The following is a 24,381-nucleotide window of genomic DNA, read 5'->3' as shown; positions in this document are numbered from 1 at the left end:
GTCTGGAAATATTTTTCTTCGACATCCTTTTAATCAAGATTTTCCTATTTTTATGCTTCAGGTTCGAGACTTGGTGGAAAGGTGCACGTGTCCAACGCAGTTCCCCATGATCCGCGTTTCCGAAGGGAAATACCGTATCGGAGACACGAAGGTGTTGATCTTCGTGCGAATTCTTCGAAGTCACGTTATGGTGCGAGTGGGTGGCGGCTGGGACACCCTCAGCCATTATCTGGACAAGCACGACCCGTGCCGATGCAAGACCTGTGAGTGAACTTTCAATACGTTTCACGAATTTTTTTCTCTCCTTCTTCCTTTCTTTTCTTTTTCTACATTTTTTCCCGTAAATCCTTTAGGTACTAGTCGTTGAGACAGATAAAAAATATGGGACGTCGGTGACAGTTTAAACAAGGATGAGCTCATTGTCGTTGAAAATAAAGATGATGATCGGAGACTTTCGATTTTGTTACGTGTTACGAGTATGTGAAAGATGAACCATCCTTCTGTTCTTTTTCTTTTCCATCTCTTTCTCTTGGTTACAAATTTACGAAGTGTCCGATGATTTGTGTTTGTCAAAGAAGCACGATGATTTAACGCGTTTCTTTTTTCGCAGATAGAGAAAAAATAATAAGATTGATGGTTTAACGGGATTTTAATTCGATTTAGCAAATTACGTTTCTTTGAACGATATGCTACTCTTCTTAAATCGTAGTTTTACCAGAAAAAAAAAAAAAAAGAAGGAAAAAATGTTTAATATTCCTGTCGTTACAAGATGCAGATTATGGTCCTTTTAACCTCTCTTCAATTATGATATATGTCACTTTATATTTGGATGTTCCATTACGTCATACGTAAATTACACGTTGCTGAGTAATAAAATTGATGATTTAGTAGAATTTAACTTCGCTTTGATAGGAAATTACGTTTCGTTTCATTATGATACGCCTCCTTTAGTAAATTTACATTTTGACAAAAAAGCTTGCATCATTCGACTCACAGATTATGCATCTTGTAATCCTTCAATTATAATATTTTTATTGTATTATAAAACCCACTCATAGCTTAACGCAGCTTTAACTTCGATGATAAATGATATTTCATCGAATGATATGTTCATTTCATTAAATCACAGTTTTACTAAAAATTCCAATTCGATTCAATTCCCAATTACTATACTTCTATTATGGAATTATGCTATGTCACACCTATCTCTTCTATTTTCATTATTTCGTTCAAATTATCCTTCTTTTATCTACTTCCAATCATTGCATCTTCGTCAAAAGACACGCTACTCAAATATTCTCCTCTCAATTTTTGATCCAAACTTAAAAAGAAAAAAAAAAATTTGAGAAAGAACAGGAATAATATTTCTATTCGTTTTCCAACGTATTTTATCTCGTAACACGCTCAACTCTCATCCACACGCGCCCCATCCTCAACTTTTCGTCTCGAGGCATTGAAATCTCCATGCTTACAGGTGCCTATTAACGCTAAACGATGCGACGTTTCAATTATCCTTTAACGAGTATGCAGCGAAAACCGGACGAAAAACGTGTATCGTGACCGATTGTGCAATCACAATCACGATGCACGACACTATACACAGCCGTGCACATAGGCTACGTGTTTTCACAATTTTATTATTTATCTTTTATTGCAGCGCATCGCTCGATGATCTCAGCGAAGTTGATTCAAAAGGCTGGAGGGTCGTTCGACCTTGGCAGCGCGCAGGTGCATTACGAAAGGTGAGTAATTTTCTGCCTCTAACGTGTCATTTGTCTGTCTGCAGTCATTCATTCTAGAGCCGAGATTTTCTGCCGCTTCCTCGATAAAAGGATGCTGCTCGAGAAAATTATGTTGTGCGTCTCTTAGAAACCCAACGATCTCGGATTTAAACGAGCACCGACTGGTCTGCTTGTTTTGTGGACGATGAACTGAGCTTTTATTGTATTTGAAAACATTTATTTTCATTTGCTTTTTGTCTGAATGTGTTTGATAAGACATCTTTAATCGTTGGAATTTTAATGAACTTAAGAATCTCGAGCAGCAATTTTTAATGGACTTCCTTCAGCTTTATATCTTCATTAATCGCTCTTTTTCGTTTTGGATATTATTTCCTTTTAGTATTCGGAATATTCCATTTTTTGTACAAGTCCCTCGTAAGTCAAGCTGATCCCGCTCTTTGTACATATGAATGTAGATAGATCTGAAATTTCAAAATAACTAATGTCCTATTTTTATAAATTTATCGCAAATGATAGCACAAATAATTGTACTATCTCAGTTTTGTATTTTTCAATTTATTAAGCTGATCAGTATGTCTGAGTGACTCACACTATAATCACCGTATCTTATCGCAGTGGACCTTACTCCTCTTATTTCCACTCTAACTTATTATATTTTACACTTATTATATTAATCTTCTTAATCTCTAACAACTAACCTCTAAAGATCCTTGAAATATTAAATTAGAGGTTAAGTGAACCGAAAACGCGGGATCCATTTTGTAATGGAGGGGTAGGCAAAGTATGCGTTGGCCTTGAAAACTTGCGAAAATGCAAAAATTCCAAATTTCACTGTACCGCGGGTAAATTTGAGAAATTGTGAAAAACACAAAAATTCGTTATAAAAAGCATAAATCTGAGAAAACTTTTTGAACGCGAAAGCGCCAAATTTTCTGTACGTAGAGCAGAAACTTGAAAGATATCAAAAATGTGTATAGAAACGGCCATCTAGCATAGTCGCCTGCCCCTAACGCATCCGAAAAAGAATTCGGCTACTGATCCGCAGATCACCTCCTAGAACACGACGGAGTTCGGCGTCGAGCGTCGGTTCGTGCGCAGGCACGATGCAGAATCAGCAACAATCGACGCAGCTGCACGCGGCCAAGAGCGTTTCCAGCAATCGGTCACGATCGCCCACGCCTCACCAGCCTGCCGGCAAGCAACAGCAACAATCAAACAGCGAGGAACAACGAAAGATCAACCGATCGAGAAGTCCAACGCCACAGAGGAAGTTCTTGGGTAGCCCGAGTCATCAGCCAGACTTTGGCAAGCAACGATCGAGATCACCAACACCGAAGGCTCAGCTAAGGCCTATCAGCCCCACGACGAAGCTGGAACATGGAAAAGGTGGATCTTACGTGGATTCACCTAGCAGAAGTTCGAACGAAGGTTCACGTTCGCCGACTTATCATGGAAGGCATCAGGAAGCTAAGGTGCGTGACGAATAAACTGTGGATTTTTATGCATTCATGGGAAATTTGAAGATATAAAAATACATAGAATCCACATAATATGCAAACATATACGAAACATGTCTTAAGAATAGCACTTGCTTCGCATATTTAGTAATACAATTCTAAAATTCCATTTGGACCTACCGCAAATAGAGATGGAGAGAGTTATTTAGGATTGGGTTAGGTTATCTTGGGAATCTGAGAGGGGGAAGGTTTGAGTTAGGTTTGGGGTGGAATTATTTATGGGTATAGTATGGGGAGGGGTAGAGATTTAGGGGATATTGATGGATATTTGCAGATATTGATAACTGATAGGGTACGTTTTAGGAGTTTTAGAGTCGTTAAACAGGATATAGTTGATTATATATTCATTGATACTAGTGCATGTATCTTGGAGAAAGTTATAAAAATTGAGACATATGTATTTGAATTTTTTGATATATAAAAGTTCTATATGACAGTAGTAACCCTTGACATGCTCTTTTAAGAAAACGTGAATGAAGTTATCGTTGGACTTGATAGATCTGTGGTGAAAAATCCCTAAATTTGTCCCTAGGGTGCAAAGAAGGACCCCCAAGAGATCCGTACGAAAGTTCCCCTAACAGAGGAATTCACGAAACGATACGTCGTCGACGGTGGCGTAGCGCGTAGAACAATAGAAAAAGACGACACACCGAAATACGAGCCGACAATTTACAACTACAAGTGTCGCGAGGACTCCAGTAGTCGCAGTCCAACGCCGAGTCCTCCAGCAATTAAAGAAGAGCCGGTCTTGGAAAGTTTCAGGAAAGATGTGACCGGGAATGCACATTACACAAAGTCACCGCACGATGGTGAACATTCAGACAATTGCAGCGAAGTATCTGACGAGGGTTATCGAAGCTTGGGAGCAGTTCAGCCAACCAGTGGAAACGGAAATCCCGGGACGTGCACGCAAGGATCGCCCACGGTTGCCGATTGTCAAAGTGAGTATAATTTTTGTTTCTCTTATATCAAATTATTAAGGACCAAGCAATCGTTTCTCATGATGTTATTAAATTTAATATTCTCCAAAATTCACAAGATCGTAAAATTCAGATGGAATTTTTTCGTGGTTTCAATGTTAAAGAACAGAAATCGATAGCGTCAATTAATTGGGAAAAAATGACGAATGAAATGCGTGGAATTTTGTGACTAACGCAATGTTGGCCCTTAACGAGTAAAAAAAAAAAACCCCCTATCAAAATATCTAAACTCAACAAGGTTTAATTCTATTTTGGGTTTCAAAACTGTTATGATAGCCTTTTAGATAGAATTTTTTATATTACATATGGCTTTTACGCCATAACGAGATTATGAATATTTTTAGATTGGTAATTACAATTATTGTGAATGGCAGAATTAGTGAAAAAAATGAATAAGCCAAAGTTTGACTATTTTTATAGTAGGAAAAACTCGTTCTTCGATCGCAACTTTGAAAATATAACACAAATATCGATCTTTTGGCAGAATTGTATCAAATGTTAGAATGTAACTAGACATTTTGCGCGAGAGTAAGTCCTGTGCAGAACAATGCGCGCATTATTGTAAAGTGCGCCAGTGTCACACATTGCTGGCGATTCTTGATGTTGCGATCGGTACATTTTACTTTTCGGATCTGGTTATTTTCGACGTGGCGAGTGTCTTTTTCGACGTTCGGTCGCGCGATCCCGTTTATTCACGCGCTGGGATTTATGGGCTGCCCCAACTGCGTGGGTTGGCACGCCTGTTACGCGAGTAGCATGTTGTAATGCCCCGGCCAGATCGAGGCTGCCGCAGGAATTCGTGAATGGCGAAAGTTTTTGGGGGAGTGTGTTGGTGTCTCGATTGTTAGATACTTTTAGGTTAGACTTTCGAACGTTAGGAAATTTCTTTATGATTGGATTCTGTTTGGTCTTCTCTAATTAACTTTTAATGGGGAGATTAAAGTTTAGGCAAATTAAATCTTTTAGAACGCACTTGAACGTCGAGAATTCTTTTTACTGATCTTTTCTTTGCTTTCTAATATGAAAATTGTTGAAGCGATCCTTATACCTAAGAATTTTATAATGATCTGTTCCCTATTTGGAACATCAAAAAGATTTTTTGATGTGTTAACGAAAATTAGGAACTTTTTTATGAATCTGTTCGAGCAATGAGTAATGATTTCTGAAAACTGAAGGATCAGCTTTTATCGTCTTTTTATCTCCAATATATCGAAGAAAATAGCGTAGAAGATGCGAAAGAAATGGAAAAATAAAATAGGTATATACAGTACAATTCAAACTATAAATTTCGAACCTGTACTACTTTCCAAGGAATATGCAAAGATGCAGGAATAAGATCTGAGAAGTCAGTGACACGTTCCTGTAGAGAACTGTTATTTAATAGAATATACTCCATCGTGTAATAAGTTTACTTTAAAGACCACTTCTGTCACGACTAAAATCTCTAGTATGAATACATACTTAAAATGTATCTAGTAACAGTTGAAGAACTTGGCGGGATTATGATAGTGGTGGAAGCGAGTAAACTTCGCAAAGTTGCTGATGGTGGGGAGAGTGTCCTTGAGAAGCAAGTTACTTCAGACGAATTATATCCCGCTAGAAATTGTAGATTCACGCAGAAATCTTAATTATATCATCGATCATCATTGACGATTGACATTAATTTATAGCAATATCCAATAATAAATTCTATTAATATTTTTCTAATGTGATTAAATTTTCTATATAATAAACAGCGAATGCTATGGGTATAGGTACTTGTAAAAGCTGTCCTCGAATATTAAATGACAACGCCAAGTAATAAGACGGGAGAGAAAAGAAAGAAAGCGTGTTGGCTAAATACACTCGTTTAGCGTATAGGTCGTTTCATAACAGGGCGCCGAGTGAAATCGCCTCGGCGATCGCGATAATCGCGTCCCGCTGCGAAGAAAACGCACATAGCTCGCATGGCTTTTCGATCAAAGCCAGTCATTCAGTTTAATACGAGCGTATCAGGGATGGATGAACAGAACGAGCTATTGTGTGTTTACTTATTTTTCTGTGTTTCAACTTTCTCGACGTCTCGTATCTTTTTCATTTCCTTTTTTCTTTTCTTGTTTCTTTCTTCAATAGCCCTTCTCTAACAGGGTCCTTTATTTTTGTTTACACATTTTAAAAATAATCTACATAAATTTGCAATATAGAATTTGTAAATTTTATCGATTGATCACTGAATTATAAAGTATATTAAAAACTGTGGAAAAGTGTAATTTTACATTTGACTGTGAAACATAGAAAAGGGATTTCATAAATGTTTTTGTCTAATATTTAATTCTATATATTTTTCTTCTTACCTTATAATAAGAAATCTTATAATTATTATACCTAAGAGATTATTTTATAGAAATTCTCTTTTAATATTTACTCTTATATATTCGTAATACATCACTTAGTGGCACGTATAGATAAGATCAATTATTTTTTTACATTTTTGTGAAGATCTGAAGACTTCGGAAGTTGATACAGTAAAACGAGTGTTTATCTGGTAACTTCTATCTAAGATTGTCAAACCTGACAGCGAAGAATTTAATTCGCGTCTGAGCTCGATGAATCTTCGCGATACTGCCCCATCCTTTCAACTCTTTTGTACATAACAGCGCATAGAATTGCCTCGTGTGCTTGTTTTTATCGCGTTTTGTCCCATCTAGCCACTCCTCACCGTCAAACCTCTACATCTTCATCTAGAGAAGAGAAGTCTATAATCTGTTCTACTTTCTTCAATCAGAATCCTGAATCTAGGGGAAAAACCTTCTAGGGTAGTTACAGGAAACTACAAATTACACATTACACAAATAGTAATTTAATGCAACATCAAGCATGATCAAATTCCAAAAGTAAACATTTATAAAAACTAAAATACATATATCTATATTTAATATTTAATATGGTGACAATACTTCAGGATTTTACATATTTTTAATAAAATTGTCAGATGTTAAAAATACCAGCAAAGTTAAATGCTCCCTACAATTTTAATTACAATCTTGATTTCTGTGAGTAATTTAAAAAAGAAAAGATTCGCTAGAAAAATATCCTAGTTATTTATCATCTGGAAATAAAAATTTAACAATTGGACTTAAATTCTCGAATTATCCCCGTCTCCATTTTAACAAAACTAACCTACATACTAATAATTCTTACCTAAAGCTAACCTAACCTAACCTAACTTCTTTTTTAACAATTCTTCCTGCAGGAAGACGAAAGAAATTCAATTTTCAAGGGCAGCCACAGAAGCTATGAAAATACTAGCACAGTAAACCGTAATATATTCAAACCTAACCTAACCTCTTTTCCAAACAAGTCTTTATTATGAAAAAGCGGAGAGAAATGAAATTTTCAAAAAGCAAATACAGAAGCTGCGAAAATGCTAGTATAGGAAACCGTAATTTATTCAAATATAACCTAACCTCCTTTTCAAACAATTTTTCACGATGAAAGAGGAAAGAGAATAAATTTTCAAATGCAAATATGGAAGCTACGAAAGCAGTGGTACACGAAACCGTAATTTATTCAAATCTAACCTAACCTCTTTTTCAAACAATTCCTCGTTACGAAAAAGAAAAGAAAGAAATTGAATTTTCAAAGGCAAATAAAGTAGGTACGATGGTAGTAGTACGCGGAAACCGTTGCTCCGAGTGGAAAGATCAGAGTATGTGTCAAGTGCGTGAATCACGGTATTCGAGGCAAAGCGTTATCGAGGATCGACCGCTGGTGATTGTTCCGTGGACAGGTTGTTGTTGAAGATCGCCCACGCTTCGCGATATGCGCACACAGATATCTCATTCTTCGTGTAATCCTTCACAGCCAGTTAAATGTCAGGTTAGGTGTATGTATTTGTATAGTTTGAATATTAATGAGCTACAGGGTGGTCCAAAATGGGTTGCTCGATTACTATGGACGATGAAAAGAGACGCTGCCGATTACGTATGGTATTGTGAGCGTTTTGTTTACGTTAGAAGAGTGATGGGTGTGGAGCTACCGTGATTGGCTTCTGTAAATGAATCGATTTCCTTTTCTGTTGAGACTGTGGGTGGAGAAGGTTAGGGAGAAGTGATTTTGAAGGAGAAAGTAGTTATGTGTTGAAGCGAGCGTATCGAAGGCATAAACATGGAAATGTTAAAATGTTGATGATTCAAAAATGTAGAATTTGTCAGTCTTGAGACGGTACAAGAGACGTTAGTATTTATAGAGATTACAATTTTGGAATTTTGGTAATTTATACGGTTCGAAGATTGGGAATTTGGAATTTTGTAAAATCTAAATAAATATTTGAGACTTGGCAGTCTAGAAGTTTGCGAATCTTTGACAATTTCAATATTTTGGAAACTTAATATCTTAGAAATTTGGAAATACAAGATTATAAATTCTAAAATACTCAACTATTTTAAGTACTACGTATCGTTAGAGTATATTTCTGTAAAGAAAATTGTATATAAAATTCATTTATATGTCTAATTTGAAGACATAGTTACTTGAACTACTTCACTCAACTATTCCTGGATTAGACTCACTATAAACAAGCTTATGTTCTTATAGATTCTTTTGTTCAACCGATAAGCTGCTTATCATCGATTATAATAAGTTACTTATCATATCTCGTTCGTAAAAATTCAGTAGTCCAAGTTACTTTTAACTTCAATATTTTCTCAATCTCTTACTTTTCTATTAAAGTCGACAATCCTCTCGTCCGAATTTTCATTTAATTCTCAATTTACGTCTCCAGAGAACTAAAAATTCCCGAAAAATGTGTCAATTATCTTGGAACGCGTCCAGAGCATACTAAATGCTTCTTCCGAAATAGCATTTGTAAAAATTGTTTTTGGCAACACATCGAAGATCCCGCGAGCCATTAAGATGCGTTTTACGATTCCTTCGAACTGGTTCTCGCGACGTAAAACGCATTTATACGTCTGTAATTGGCAAACCTCCACTAATAGCTTCTTTTACGCCCAATAAGATCGTCTCGGTGTATCCCTTTCTTTTAATGAACAGCGTACACGTGAACGATTCCATCTGCTATTACAGAAATTACGCAATCGTAATTAATTCCTACGATTAAAATTGCACAATTACACCGAACAAGGAAATCGTAAAGATAAGAAAGTGGCGAGTTAAATTTTCCTCTTCAAGAAAATCGTAATTATATCGTGATATTGCGCGCATTACAGGTAACAATCAATTGCTGAAACTTTTCTTATAATTTACGCGCGCGGATTTCATTTTCAAGATACTTTTAATCAAATGCGATGGTATAATTCGATGCTTCCTAAATTAAATCTTCTTTCCTTTAAGAAATCCAACATTTAGAAAATTCCGAGCAAATTAAAAAAAGATTATTATTAATTTTCTATAGAGTAATGTAATTCATTTATAAAATATTTCAAATTCATCAGAATTCGACCAAGAAGATCGAACAGTTGTACTGTGCTCGGAAGATAAATATCCTCTTGAATAAAATTATTTTTACATTTTTTACCGATTAAGAAATCCAAATAAAGATCAGCGGACAATGTTAACTAAATAAATAGTTGGTGAGAAATGTTATTGGCGATGTCAGCTGGGGATGGGGGGGGGGGTTCCAAATTGCGATATAAAAAAGTCAGACGCGATTATGTCGACCGTATATTCGGCAGGTTGCCCACGCAGTGCTATGCGATGGTCGTCGAATCCTAAATCCCGTCGAAATCCACTCGAGTACGCTTGAATAAACGGCGAGGAGGGAGCTGGTGACGCTCTCTGGTTGACATTTGCATGCGATTGCACGCGGAAACAACGCGATTCGTCGTTACGCAATCGCGATTGCGTATACCGAACGCATTCGTAGAACTAATTCAGCTCTTTCAAACCAGAATGTGTGTTTAATGATTTTAGGAGAGTTATAAGTAGAGATGACAATAAGACTGTGAACTGCAATGTGAATTTTAAGGCGTTGAATTTTTGGAAACGTGCTTTCAATAATTTAAAAAAGGCAGAGAATGGAATTTCTATTTTATTGAAATTAGAATCTCAGGACGTAAGCTTCATCTATTCTCCTAGAGACTTTTATAGAACTATGAACCTTAAAATCATTTTACCTGTGATAAATGCCACACATTATACTCAAATGATACACAAGCAAAATGTTCCCTCTCTCGTTCCCCAAATCCATCTTCAGAAATTCTGCAACAGCTAAGTCGAGCCCTATGGACTGTAACAATCTAACCGAAAATATATTCGATAATAAAAGAAAAAAAGAAACATCTCTTTCTTCGCTTGTTTCAGAGCAACCCGTGAAACCTGAACCTGAGGAGAGGTCCTGCGTGGAGACAGAGAGCATCGAGACAGGCCTTCGAAAGACTCGCATAGGTCCAGCCAGTCCTCTCCGCGCTTCGCCTTCGAGAAGCGTGGCCTCTTCCTCCGGGGACCGAACTCCTCGAGCAAATTCCATCGTACGCGAAAACAGCAACGTCTCAAAAGCTTCCTCCGGCAGTAAAACACCCAGAGACAGCAATTCCAGTCCAGAAGGAAGTCCTCTCAAACGAGGAACCATCAGAAACAGCCTTCGAAAACCTCCAACAGGCAGTCTAAGCAAAACATCCCCTGTACCAAAAACCTGTCCAAGTCCAGTGAGTGGTAGCAACACGTGGAACGGTAGACAGACTCGACAGAGACCCAGTATCCAATCAGACACCTTCCTGAACCCTCAAGTACCAGCCACCTGTGCCACCACCCCTAATTTCACCAGGAAAAGTCCAGCCAGGCAAAGTCTGCCTAGGCAAAGCTCCAACGGTGGTATCCAATATGACAGAAATGGAAGAAGAATCAAAGTTACCACTGGATCTCTTCAGTCTTCGCCCACCAAGGTGAATCCTCTCCTGGAACAGATTCTACAGAAGGTTGGCCACTTGCAAGACGAACGCGAAGTGGTTCAGAAGCTTCAGGATCTTTTGAGGGATTATCAGTCGCATAGTTCTGGCGATGGCATGGTGAATATGGAGTTCACCAGGGCGTGGATCGATGGTAACGGGACCGTGGTGTTGCCTCAGGACAATCAGATGACGGCCAGTCCTAGAAAGGATCCCAAGCCTGTCTCGGAGAGGGGAGGTTTCTCCAGGATACCGGCGCCAGTTTACAAGAGGCCGATGTCTGTCGCGTCTGACAGCCTGTAAAGCTTCTCTATGAGCTTCGAGTAACGTAGAGGGCGACGATGATGCTGGTTCAAAGCGTGTCCTCGAGGTCATCGGGCTCCTCGATCGCCCATAAGCTAGACTGTGTGTACGCGGAGCCTTGCCAGTGCTCTCGCTGCTTCCTTGCTCGTGACGCCCTCGATTTAACAGATTCTCTATTGATTATACATGGACACGTGACGAGACGTAGGTGCGAAAGGTGTTTCAAGGTTAGAAATGGTGATTCCGAAGGTGTTTAAGTAAGGGAAAGAGTGAGGTTAGGATGATCCTAATTTTAAATGCAGTGTTTCCGGAATTAACGTAACATTGGTGTCTGTTGCATCGTTCAATGATCAACATTGGTCGAATGTACATGCAGATTTCCTGAATTAGTATAAACTACTCATCCCAATTGCATCGATGAATGATCGCTGGTCGAAATGGGCCTAACTGATGCTCCGGGGTTAGAAAGGAGTTTAAGATAGTTCCCTTTGTTCTAATTCTGGGTACCCTGTAATTTCATGAAACGTGTCTCTATGGTGCTTGGGAGATTCCTTTTCTCTTGGAACATTTTGTAAATAGCAACGATTCTACTGAAAGAAAAAATTGTTCCCTTTTCTATTGTGAATTATCTTAGAGGAATAGAAATCACGTTCTTTTCCCCCTTGAAGAAGAGAAAATCCCTTTATACTTAAACACCGCGAAACGATGCTTGAAAGGTAAATCAGCCTTTTCTCACCTGTGCACGATTCACAAAAATCCCAAACATCCGCGTTTTCAAATGTAAAGAAATCCGCGTTTCCACGTGTCGTGCGATAACAGATCGAAGGCGTCCGATTAGAGTGGAAGTTTAACGGGCCTTAACGGTACGGGGTCGATCAGTTAGCTCGTAGGAGTCACGTGTATATCGAGGTGGTGCTTGGATGGTGCTGAACGTTCGTGATGCAAGTAAGATTATAAGGTGATCAAAAATAAAAATTAAAAAAAATTTAAAAAAAAAAAACAAATCAAAAAGAAAAAAGAAGAAAAAAAAACGATGGGAAAGGAAGAACGACAGAGAAGCTGAAATGATGACGAGAAAGGGAACGGAAAAAAGAGAAAGGTAGGTTAGGTAGGTAAGGGCGAGGGAGACTCGTCTCGTCGATGAACAACAACGATTTCGATTGACGAACAACAGACAGAATTCAAGCAGGCAATTAGCTGGTGTACGGCTCTTGCGTTAATGGCTTCCCGATCGATTTGCTTCCAGTCAGTTAATTGCACTCCGGCTGACAGCTCGTCGATTCATCCGAGACGAGAGATTGCACCTTTGCACCGTGGACACACGCGACGCGATCTCTCTTTTTTGTCGTGATACGTTCTTTTTTCCGTATGTCTTGTGATCGATACTTCGCAGCCTTCCCTTTTGCTTTATTGAATTCTTTTACCGGGAATTCTTTTCCTTTTTTTTTTTATTGCGGAGCTAATGGACATTCTTCGACCGAGGAATTATAGGGGGCTGAATATTTATGTATTGGAAAAAGATTTGGGGCATATAATATGGTAATAAAAGAGAATTACAGAAAGTTTTGTGAAAGATTAAATATAGAATCATGAAAGTCGTACATGAACATAAAAATTGTACGAAACTTTGCAGAAAAACGAATACAGAATCTTCTTCGATATCGGCTTCAAAGCTTTTTCTACAAACCTAACCTAACAGAATCTCACAGATCGGTCACAAGTTACATCGAGCTATATCACAACAAGAAAAGAAAGGGGAAAAAGAGAATCACGTCGTTTCGTGATCATTTTCATTAGCTTAGTACGTATAAGAGGTCGACGAGCGTAAATCGCGATCTTTCGACGATCGCGGTCGCTGAAGAAGAAACGATCGTCGGGGGATCGACGAGAAAATCTCGGGTTTCGCAGTCAGAATTTCTACGTTCGATCGTTTATCACGGCCGCCGGGCCGGCGAGAAATTATTTATTTATATAGTCTATCGGTTATATTTATTAAAGACGATTTATTTGCGCGTTGCGAGTTCTCTTGAGGATGGGAGGATAATAAACGACGAGAACAATGCAGAGTCGAGGAGGAATAGGTTAGAAACGGAGTAGAGGAGAGAGAAACGAAGGTTTCTTAGCAAGAAAAAAAAAAAAAAAGGAAATCAAATTCACCCCAGAAAACAGACTGCATTATTGTAGATAGCGACGTGTCGTCGAACAAAACGCCATTCCAATGTTTCAATGTTTTTTATACCAAAACGCGAGCGTAGCGGCATTTTGTATCAAGTGTCTTGAGGGGAAAATGGCGTCCGGGCGGGACGTGTTTCAGTTTTCGCGTGTCAGCTTCATAGAAACTAGAAAAATGGAAGTGTACAGGGAAATTTTTGCATAAGAATTGTACGTAGTGTCCTTGCTGCAGAATTGAACGTCTGTAAATGAATTATATATTGCTAAACAGAATGTAACTCGAATGAGTGAGTATTTGGTACCTCGTGTGGAAGAATCAACGTCAATTAGGTTATGTAGCATTTTTAAAGACACATATTTCTGATTCTGGAACTAGGTCAAGAAATTTGATGAATTTCCATTTTAATTCTACAATTTTGAATTCTCTAGTTGCAAAACAAAGATTGAACAAATTTTCATAAAAGACATTGTACGTAGTGCTAACTCTAACCTCTAAATCTTCGATCCTAACTTCTCGGTTTCGTAGTTACAAGAAGAGATCGAAAAATTCGAAAATGAATACAAAAACGATTACCAGTTACTCTAGGTTTTTTATACTACGTATATTCTAACCTCTAAATTTGTAATTCTAAATTTTCAGTTCTATAGTTGCAAACGAGATTTGGAAAATTTCTAAATATATACAATAAAGAGAAAAGAATATTACAAAATCTCTGTGTCCACCACCGATTCAAAATACTTCGAGATATCATAATAGCGTTTAATCAACAATTGTTTCGAAGCGAGACGCGCGAGTGAAACGCAGCGAACTTAAGATGAAAGAGGCTGAAAGTGTGGAGCTAATATTTTTTATAATAGCCTAGTAGAGAAATCGTGTCCTTACGGCCTAAGGTCGGCCTCTCCAAGTTTTTCGATGTTTCGTTTCCTCTCGAAGTTTCTTCGACAAGGACTATGTCCCGCCACGGAAACTCTGGTCCCCGCCGATTACGAATTAAGAGGTACACTTCCGGCAGGAAGACAGAGAAGTTTATTTTGTTGACCAGATGTTCGAGTAGAGATTGTAACGCGAAACGCACGTATGCCCGATATAAGGAAAAAGAAAGAAAGGGAATTATTTTTTAGTAATACGCGTCAGGTGCACTTCCGGAAGTTACTGTGTGTCGCCTCTGTGACGTTCGAACGATGCGTGGATTATTTTCATTTGATTTTTCTTTAATTTTACTGAGTTTTTATTTTAGTTCGCGGACTGTTTGCTTTTCAAGAAAACGAGGTTTGAGGTTTAGTTCGTACAGGGAGTTTCATAAATGTCGAGACAAATTTTGTGAATGTAATATTTAAAACAGGAATTTCTTTTAGTTTTTGCTTTTTTTTTTTGTATTTTTTGGCACATTATGAAACACTGTATGATCCAAGAATTATGTTTCCAATCAGGTAGAAAATATTGTTTCGTTTAAAAGATTTCTTCGATACTTGAAAAGCAAAAGGTTCCAAGTATTTTCTTCCTTTTTTCTTTTTTATTGATCTTCGGGTAATTAAGATCGGCGACCTATTTGGAATTGAGATCGCTGTTGAAGACGTTTTTTAAACCACGTGGTAGTTTCTTATGAAAATTTTCTTTCTTCTTTTATCTCTTTGTTCTATATAATGCATGCCAAAGATATATACTTCGTTTTAAAGTAAGCGTTCTCTATATCGTGGTTAACGAAAAACGTCTTTAAAGATGAACAATATCAATCGGTTTTAAGAAAAATATTTTAACTCTCTTTTAGTTATAATTTTACTTTATAGAAGCGCGATTTTTTTACAAAAAACAAATGACAGAAAAGCTTGTAAAAAAATTAATGAATAAATAAAAATACGTAAAAAATTGCACGTCCAAGAAAATATTGTAAAATATTTACCGTCCAAAAGCGGTTCTCGGACAAAGATTTTCAATTCGACAAAGCGCTATTTCCTCGAGGAAATTCCATCGAGGAAACGTCCGAACTGTTCTTCTTATAAAAAAAAAACAAAAAAAAAAAAGGAAAAAAGAATATTAGAGGCCACAGTTCGTTCCGGAAGGCATGCTACAAAATTGCTCGTAGATATTAAAAGTCTCGAACGCGGGGGTGAACATCCCCATTCGTATTTTTAAGCCTAAGCTTCATAACCTCATGCAGCTGCGGTGTTTATCCGCAAAATGATAAGAAATAAATAATATCGATGATTACCAATATTAATATTATTATTGCAAGAATTGCGGAACTATCGCTATTATTCTTATTAAGAATGATCATTATTATTATTGCGATTATTATTATTAATACGATATTATTATCATCATTGTCAGAGATGATGACGATGCTGATTGATTATTATGATTATTATACGCAACGTTGAGTATATTACGTTATATCATTTTATCTACGAGAAGTTGTAAATTGAGAGAAAACTTGCATAAAAAAAAAAACAATAAAAAGCTTTGACAAAATCATTGTGCCACATTTTCTTTAAGTAATTGCTCTATTACTATATGTGCATACATAGTTTCTAATATAGTTTATTCTTATGCTTATTTCTATGTAAGTTCCAATGTTCATAACCACTGTCGTTTATGGCATTATTTTACTTTATATTCTATTTCTATATATAATATTTTTTCAAAATACAAGTATCAAATATTTTAGTTCCTATATTATTCACACATACGATGCTATGGAAGATGATACGATACCATACCTGTCATATTTCTGTAATTGTTAACTAAATACTTCACTTCAGGTTTTCGTCATTCGACCATGTCCGCATCAATATCCAAAGTATTGGATGCAATACGAAGACCATCAAACACCGGTTACATCCAATACCAATACTTAATATCTAAATCTCTCAAAATATCAAATACCCCACGAATAATTACGTTCAATACACCAACTACACCCAATGCCAATACCAATACCTAATTTTTAAATCTCTCAAAATACCAGAAACGATAGCCAGTATACACGAATACGTGCAATACACCAGCTATATCCAATGCCAATATTTAAATCTCTCAAAATATCAAATACTCGGCAATCGAATAATTACGTCCAATACACCAGTTACACCCAATACCAATACCTAATTTTTAAATCTTTCAAAATATCAAATACCCAGTAAACGAATAATTACGTCCAATACACCAACTACATCCAATGCCAATACCTAATATCTAAATCCTTCAAAATATCAAATACCCCACGAGTAATTACGTCCAATACACCAGCTACACCCAATGCCAATACCAATACCTAATTTTTAAATCGCTCAAAATACCAAAAACGGTAGCCAGTATACACTAATACATCCAATACACCAGCTATATCCAATGCCAATATTTAAATCTCTCAAAATATCAAATACTGGGTAATCGAATAATTACATCCAATACACCAGTTACACCCAATACCAATACCTAATTTTTAAATCTTTCAAAATATCAAACACCTAGTAAACGAATAATTACGTCCAATACACCAACTACATCCAATGCCAATACCTAATATCTAAATCCCTCAAAATATCAAATACCCCACGAATAATTACGTCCAATACACCAGCTACACCCAATGCCAATACCAATACCTAATTTTTAAATCGCTCAAAATACCAAAAACGGTAGCCAGTATACACTAATTCATCCAATACACCATCTACACCCAATGCCAATATTTAAATCTCTCAAAATATCAAATACTCGGCAATCGAATAATTACATCCAATACACCAGTTACACCCAATGCCAATACCAATACCTAATTTTTATGTCTCTCAAAATATTAAATACCCAACGAATAATTACGTCCAATACACCAGCTACACCAAATGCCAATACTTAACTCCTAGTTCTCAAAATATCGAACACGATAGCCGAAAAATGAATCATCGTACACATTGAAGACATTTCTTCAATTCAATTACATCGGATAAGGTGTAAAAGAAATTGCAGGTACATTAACGTGTCAATAGCGAACTTTGTTGCGATAACGCAAGCTCTAAGCGGAGGTAAACAGGAGCGTGAGGCCCGTTACGAGGCCCAATAGACAGGAGTCATCGGCGTCCTTGCCGCATATGGCGAGACGACTCTTGTTCTCGGACAGCCAGCAGCCGCCAACAATGGGCCCAACATTGGCGGCGTGAGTCCGCACGCGTGTATACGTGAGTCAGCACGCGGTTTCCTCTGTGTGTCTGGGGCCTGCCGGCTCCATCCGCTATAATACACGAGGATCTCGGAAGGGAGCCATTTTTAAAACGTCCGGCCGCAAGCCGGGAGATTTATGACAGGCCCCGGTAGCCTCGATAATAACAACAACGATTCCATCCCAGGAATCGTGTACGCTGCAAATAATGGAGACGATTAGCGAACGTTTTGTGAGACGTCGCTGGTACGTACACGCTTTTTTTGGATTCCAGTTGATGCTCCATAGGTTGTGCAATTTCAAGTATTGGGAAATTGGGTGTTTTAAATCATTGAAGCGTTCAGATATCGTCGAAGCGTACAGAAACTGAGAGTTTCGAGTATCGAAAGTACATACGTATAGGGAAATTGAAGGTTCGAGGTATTGGCGCGTTGTGAAATCGGAGCTCCGAAGTATTGGGATACTGGAAAATTCGGGCTCGTGGTAATTGCAAAATCTAAGCACTGGAAGAGGCGACAATTGGAACTTTAGAATACGAGAACCTAAGGAAATTAAAAGTATTTGAGAAGCATGGAGAAATTTAGACGTTCGAAGTGTTGATACATAGAATACTCGAAGCTATGGAATATTAGACTACAAGGAGAGTAAAAGTTCCGAGTCGCCAACCTCAAATTGTACGTCTGCTACTTGGGCATGGAATGTTAGAAAATTATCAACTACATTAAAGTAGCAAAAAAGAAAAAAAAAAGCAAATTAAAAAATTCTCGCATTGTAATTTTGAAATATTGCGTAACCAAAGCGTTTGAACGCGTATTGAACGTATACGTACACATATTGGATACACATATTGGAAAGTAGAAACGCTCAACCATAGAGACATTGAAATATCGATTTCTAGAAACCACTGTAACTGTTTTCCACTAATAAATCGCCATAGGTCCCGATGGTCATTTACGAGCGGAAAAAGTCACCATAAAAACATGTTACACTTCATTCATCTCGTCGTTCGCGTTTATCACGGCAGCGTTGCGACAACGATATAATTCAGTTCGCGGCAAGTTGGTTCACAGTTGCCAGAGCAAATTGTTTACCGGAGCTGACTCGTAATTGTCGATGCAAAGTAACCGCAGGAAAGTAATGGCGGCAATTAGAAAATCCACTTATGCCGCCCTAATGATTCTCATTTAACACGCCGAACGATACGTATGAACGAACGTGACTGTTCATTTCGCATTCCGTTGGCTGCTCCGCGGGATCTCATGGAAATTGCAGCATACGTTCTCTGCGTACGCAAATCCAAACCTGCATACGTATATATTTTCGAGATTCCATGGAACGATTGCATGTTTAATTTGTCGTCGCGCAACCATTGCGATTTTCTACTAATTTGGACCCTGAAGGCCGATTTGTGTTACACAAACGGGCCATTCTTTCTACGCTCGAAGGTGATTGTTTATGTAAAAGTATGTAAAATCCGTGGTAAGATTTCTTTCCACACGAAGCTTAGTTTTTGAGAAAACCGATTTTCAAAAATCGTTGGGTACGCGTCTATGAAGATACACTGTCTTTTAACTTGTCTGAATTTCACTATGAATTTTCGATATTCCTCTTTCGGGATTCGCGATGCAAACTTAGATCGATAATGATGGATTTCGAGCAGATTCACCTAGAAAGTTCATCGCACACCGGCCTTCAAATATATTCAGAACTCTACGAAGATACATCGTCTTAAACGTCTAAATTTCACTGTGATCTTCTAAAATTCATTTTCCATATTCTGCGTGCGAAAAATGGATCCAAAATGTAGAACGAAACTCGTGCGTGTCAGGCTTTTCGAGAGAACTGATTTTCACGATCTGTTGGGTATCTGAGGACAGCGACAATGAAGATACGTTGTATCGAAAGAGGAGCAAGCTTCTCTTAAAGTAAGAAAAAGTATGTGGAATATTTTGATGTGACCGATGTTAGGACAAAGGCGGACGATAAGTTGTGACTGGTGCTTGCGTCGATTTGTCAACGTTCGGAATTTTAACGACGGCCGGCATTATGTTTCGCGTTTTTACTCGGTTCTTAATGAACGTTTGAGTGGCGAGGTGAAAGTCCTCCCACGCTGTCGGACCTCGGCGACCTCACCTCTGGCCAAATTCGACCATTTTCATGTATGAAAATTCGCCAGAAAAAAGACGACCCTCCCCAGGACGTCGGGTTTCACTTACGCAGAATAAATATACTTTATTGCGCAATCTCAACCGTGCATTTATCAACGCGGCCATCTTGCAGACGTGTCTGCTTCAACGTTCAATTGGGAAAACACTCGAGATAGCTTTTTAATTAAAGTTCCACCACGTTTTGTTTTATTATCCGCGACACGAGTAAAAGCTGATGATACGGTACAGTATGTGTACGTTCGATGTTGATAGTAAGGTCGCGGACAGAATTATAGGCTCAATTTGTCACGCCCACGAAGTGGACCAACATACTGTCCAACATTATGGTATGCAAATTTCTTAATAACTTCTTCGACTGTCGTGTCTTCGTTTTCTTCGCTCTTAACGCGCCGCGTATCTCGGTCGAGGTGCTCTGCCTAATTGGTCAAATTCCCGACAAATGTTCGTCGATCAAGTTTTAGTAAAACGACGCCAGTACAACGTACACTGTCGCTCAAAAATATCCTCGCGCATGCCTATTTAATTCTCTCGAAAGACGAATCGATTAACTCCATTTTTTCTGATTGTAGCAATCTCATTATCCTGATGCACGATTAATATTCAATTTTTGAGAAATAGGCGGCTGATTTCCATAAATCCAACATGCGATAAGTAAGGATGTAGCTTGTGATAAATAAGAAATGGATATATATATACAAATTGCATGGAGTGTCCAAATACTTATGGATGATAGTGTCTACATTATAAGTGTTCGTTATGATGATACGTTGATACATTAACAGAATTGCCTAAACCTTTCATAAACGCAGGAAGAAACGTTAACGTGTCTAGAAACCGGCTACCGTAGTAGCCATAAAAGTTTAAAACCTCGATACATCGGATAAATTAACTCGTCAATGCCACTTTTTCTAATCGATTCCTGGGAATTTGGGACAGACCACTACTTTCCTGTCACATATTTCAATCCAGGATATGTGCTTGAAACCACTAATTAAAGCTATAAAGTGTACGTAATCCTAGGCGATCTCCATGATAATTACTCGATATTTATGATTTCCAAATAGCCTAAAATATATTAAGACTCTCCCCTTGAAACTCCGTAAAAATCTGCTCGCAAGAACGTCACAGATTTTACGTTCCTCCGAACGAAGCAAGATAAAAAAAATGAAACTTAAATGTGAAATATTAGTAGCGTCAAGTATTATCAAGTACCATTTGGATATTTTCGTTCAGAGTCATCCATGGTCGTTCAGAGTCGTCCAGGGTCATTCAGAGTCGTCCAGGGTCGTCTAGCGTCGTTCAGTGTCGTCCAGGGTCATTCAGAGTCGTTCAGAGTCGTTCAGAGTCGTCCAGGGTCATTAAGAGTCATTCAGGATCGTCCAGGGTCGTCCAGAGTCATTCAGAGTCGTCCAGAATCGTCCAGGGTTGCCCAGGGTCGTCCAGAATCGTCCAGGGTTGCCCAGGGTCGTTCAGAATCGTTCAAAGTCGTCCAGGGTCGTTCAGAATCGTCCAGGGTCATTCAGAGTTGTCCAGGGTCATTCAGAGTCGTCCAGGTTCGTTCAGAGTCGTTCCGAGTCGTTCAGAGTCATCCATGGTCATTCAGAGTTGTCCAGGGTCATTCAGAGTCGTCCAGGTTCGTTCAGAGTCGTTCCGAGTCGTTCAGAGTCGTCCAGGGTCGTTCAGAGTCGTCCAGGGTCATTCAGAATCGTCTAGGGTTATTCAGAGTCGTCCAGGGTCATTCAGAGTCATTCAGGATCGTCCAGGGTCGTCCAGAGTCATTCAGAGTCGTCCAGGGTCGTTCAGAATTGTTCAGAGTCGTCCAGGGTCGTTCAGAATTGTTCAGAGTCGTCCAGGGTCGTTCAGAATTGTCCAGGGTCATTCAGAGTCGTCCAGGTTCGTTCAGAGTCGTTCCGAGTCGTTCAGAGTCGTCCAGGGTCGTTCAGAGTCGTCCAGGGTCATTCAGAATCGTCTAGGGTTATTCAGAGTCGTCCAGGGTCATTCAGAGTCATTCAGGATCGTCCAGGGTCGTCCAGAGTCATTCAGAGTCGTCCAGGGTCGTTCAGAATTGTTCAGAGTCGTCCAGGGTCGTTCAGAATTGTTCAGAGTCGTCCAGGGTCGTTCAGAATTGTTCAGAGTCGTCCAGGGTCGTTCAGAGTCGTTCAGAGTCGTCCAGGGTCGTTCAGAGTCGTCCAGGGTTGCCCAGGGTCGTTCAGAGTCGTCCAGGGTTGCCCAGGGTCGTTCAGAGTCGTCCAGGGTTGCCCAGGGTCGTTCAGGGTCATTCAGAATCGTTCAGAGTCGTCCAGGGTCATTCAGAGTTGTCCAGGGTCATTCAGAGTCGTCCAGGTTCGTTCAGAGTCGTTCAGAGTCGTCCAGGGTCGTCCAGGGTCATTTAGAATCGTTCAGAGTCGTCCAGGGTCGTTCAGAATCGTGCAGAGTCGTTCAGAATCGTTTAGAGTCGTTCAGAGTGATCCAAGGTCGTTCACAATCGTCCAGAGTCGTTCACGGTAGTTCACGGTAGTCTCTGGTAGTCGCGCGGTTAGTCAGACAGACAGATAGTCACGTTTATTTGGTATCAAGTCTGTATCAATTCTGCATCGTTATCGCTCGAGCTCGATGTGCGTCACGTTACGATCTAAAACAACGGACACTCGACATCGAAATAAACATTGTTGAAGTTTAACACCGGAGTACTTTAATAACACCCAACGCGTCCTTACCACCTCAGATTGCCCGCCGAAAGTGCACGAACGCCAGTCTACCGATAACCCTACCAACATCCGTGCAGTACGCTATAATCATCCTCGAATCAACGGAATCAAGGTTCGTATCGAGGCAATTTGTTTCAGGGAGGATGAAAGTTGGATGTTTGTCGAAAATACGATTGCTAATTTCACGTGGTCGCGAAGGAAACGCGTTATTTATGGCCACCCTTAATAACATCGTTTCGGTACCGCCCCCTATTGGCCATCGCGACCAGCGAGGGAAAAGGCCAGGCAAAGTGGCGCAACGGATGTGATATATTAGCCAGTTAAGGGTTAAGATGTTCACCGTTTCTCGAGTAATATCGAACACGACCTCCAGCGTCTGGGATAACCGGCCCTTGGCGTTACTCTCCTCGTGGGCGGTGTGCAGGTGCCTCTGATTCCTTTTACAAGTGGTGCCAGACCGCGTAACAACAGCCTACGCCCTTCTTCATCCTCCAACCATCGCACCTTCGGGAACAGGCCGACTAACAGCCGCGGCTTTACGATCGAACATCGTTTTCTTGCCTCGCGTCGCGTTTTATGTTCCTTTGTTTCGTCCACTTTCTGCACTCTCAGCTTTCGTTGTGTCTCGAGCGAATGCCTCCCGGAGGAATGTGGTTTTCATTCATAGAAACATTGCTATATAGCGCGATATTAATAGGACTGCCGAGACAAAAACGGGTTCCTCGAGCATGAAATAATAGCCACGTCGAGGTGTCTGAATGGATCGGTATGCGGTGTTAGGATGATCGGTATGTGATGTTGCATAGATGAATCTTTGGGGTATTTGGCGAAGTGAGATAACCGCGTCATGTGGGCGAGCGAAACACTATGAATGAAATTTTGATCGACAGGATAGGTACGCTAATATTTTCTACGTTGCTGTCTTTTGTTCAGAACATTGTCGGGTGAAACTTTATTTATCTATTGTATAATAAATAAGAAATTAAAGGGATATTTTAGTTGAGTTTAGCGAATAAGAATAAAATTTCGTATTTAAATAAAAGTCACTTGAACGATGCCAGAAGTAATTTATTTATTATTTACTATTTGCAGATGAAATTTTATTATTTGTTTAGACTTCATTGGGAAACAAACGATAATAATTAATAATCTTTGGAATTTAGAGTTTAGGATGTTGAAATATTGAAAAGATTGGTAAATTAAAAGCTTTGGATACTGAAAATTAAACTACCGCAGTTTTTAAGTACAAAATTCTCGAATATCGAAATATTCGGAATTTTTCAGTATCGAAGAATGATATAATCAGGAACTTACTGTAGAAAAACTTCAAATGCAACCAAAAGAAGTTAAAATCTTGTCCAATGCAATAATAACGAAGAAAACTGAGTACAGCACAAAATTTATGAAAACACTGATAATTGTCCTACAAATTCCTTTCAAGGAGATTTTATTGTATCACCGTATACATATATAGACATAATTTAATTTCGAAGCTAAGGTATAACGATGGATACACGGTTCCGTGTGCCGACCTACGACAAATCGACGTCAACGACCCGCTGTTAATCGACTTAACATGATAATAGGCTGAAGAATCGTGGCACGCTTGCCTCCTCGAGAAAGTCGATTCACGTGTGCAAGGAAGTCGATTACACGAAGAAGCAAGACTCCGACTTGAAGACCTACGACAGAGGATAGTCCGTCTGTAATCCGGACTAACACGCCATCGCTCTTTCACGACCGCGAA

At 39.0% G+C, this 24,381-nt stretch overlaps 1 protein-coding gene and 1 long non-coding RNA gene across 3 annotated transcripts in view; one reads left to right on the top strand and one right to left on the bottom strand.

Moving 5' to 3' along the window:
- The window catches only part of LOC139993864 (GAS2-like protein pickled eggs), an 89,321-nt gene extending 73,250 nt beyond the window's left edge, over positions 1-16,071 (top strand). Inside the window, exons 4-8 of one of the 2 annotated variants that reach the window (XM_072015985.1) lie at positions 62-263; positions 1,658-1,742; positions 2,788-3,214; positions 3,792-4,200; positions 10,540-16,071. In XM_072015985.1, coding sequence (XP_071872086.1) covers positions 62-263; positions 1,658-1,742; positions 2,788-3,214; positions 3,792-4,200; positions 10,540-11,426 — 2,010 coding nt within the window. In that variant the 3' untranslated portion in view covers positions 11,427-16,071. The remainder of the gene's footprint in view (positions 1-61; positions 264-1,657; positions 1,743-2,787; positions 3,215-3,791; positions 4,201-10,539) is intronic. The other variant, XM_072015986.1, reaches the window with a different exon arrangement.
- Positions 1-24,381, bottom strand: part of LOC139993865 (uncharacterized) — a 57,831-nt gene that overhangs the window by 3,993 nt on the left and 29,457 nt on the right. The gene's annotated exons all lie outside the window — the stretch shown is intronic.

Source organism: Bombus fervidus, chromosome 13 (assembly GCF_041682495.2).
Source record: "Bombus fervidus isolate BK054 chromosome 13, iyBomFerv1, whole genome shotgun sequence".
Lineage (NCBI taxonomy): Eukaryota > Metazoa > Arthropoda > Insecta > Hymenoptera > Apidae > Bombus > Bombus fervidus.
This window is presented reverse-complemented; position numbering and strand designations above follow the sequence as displayed.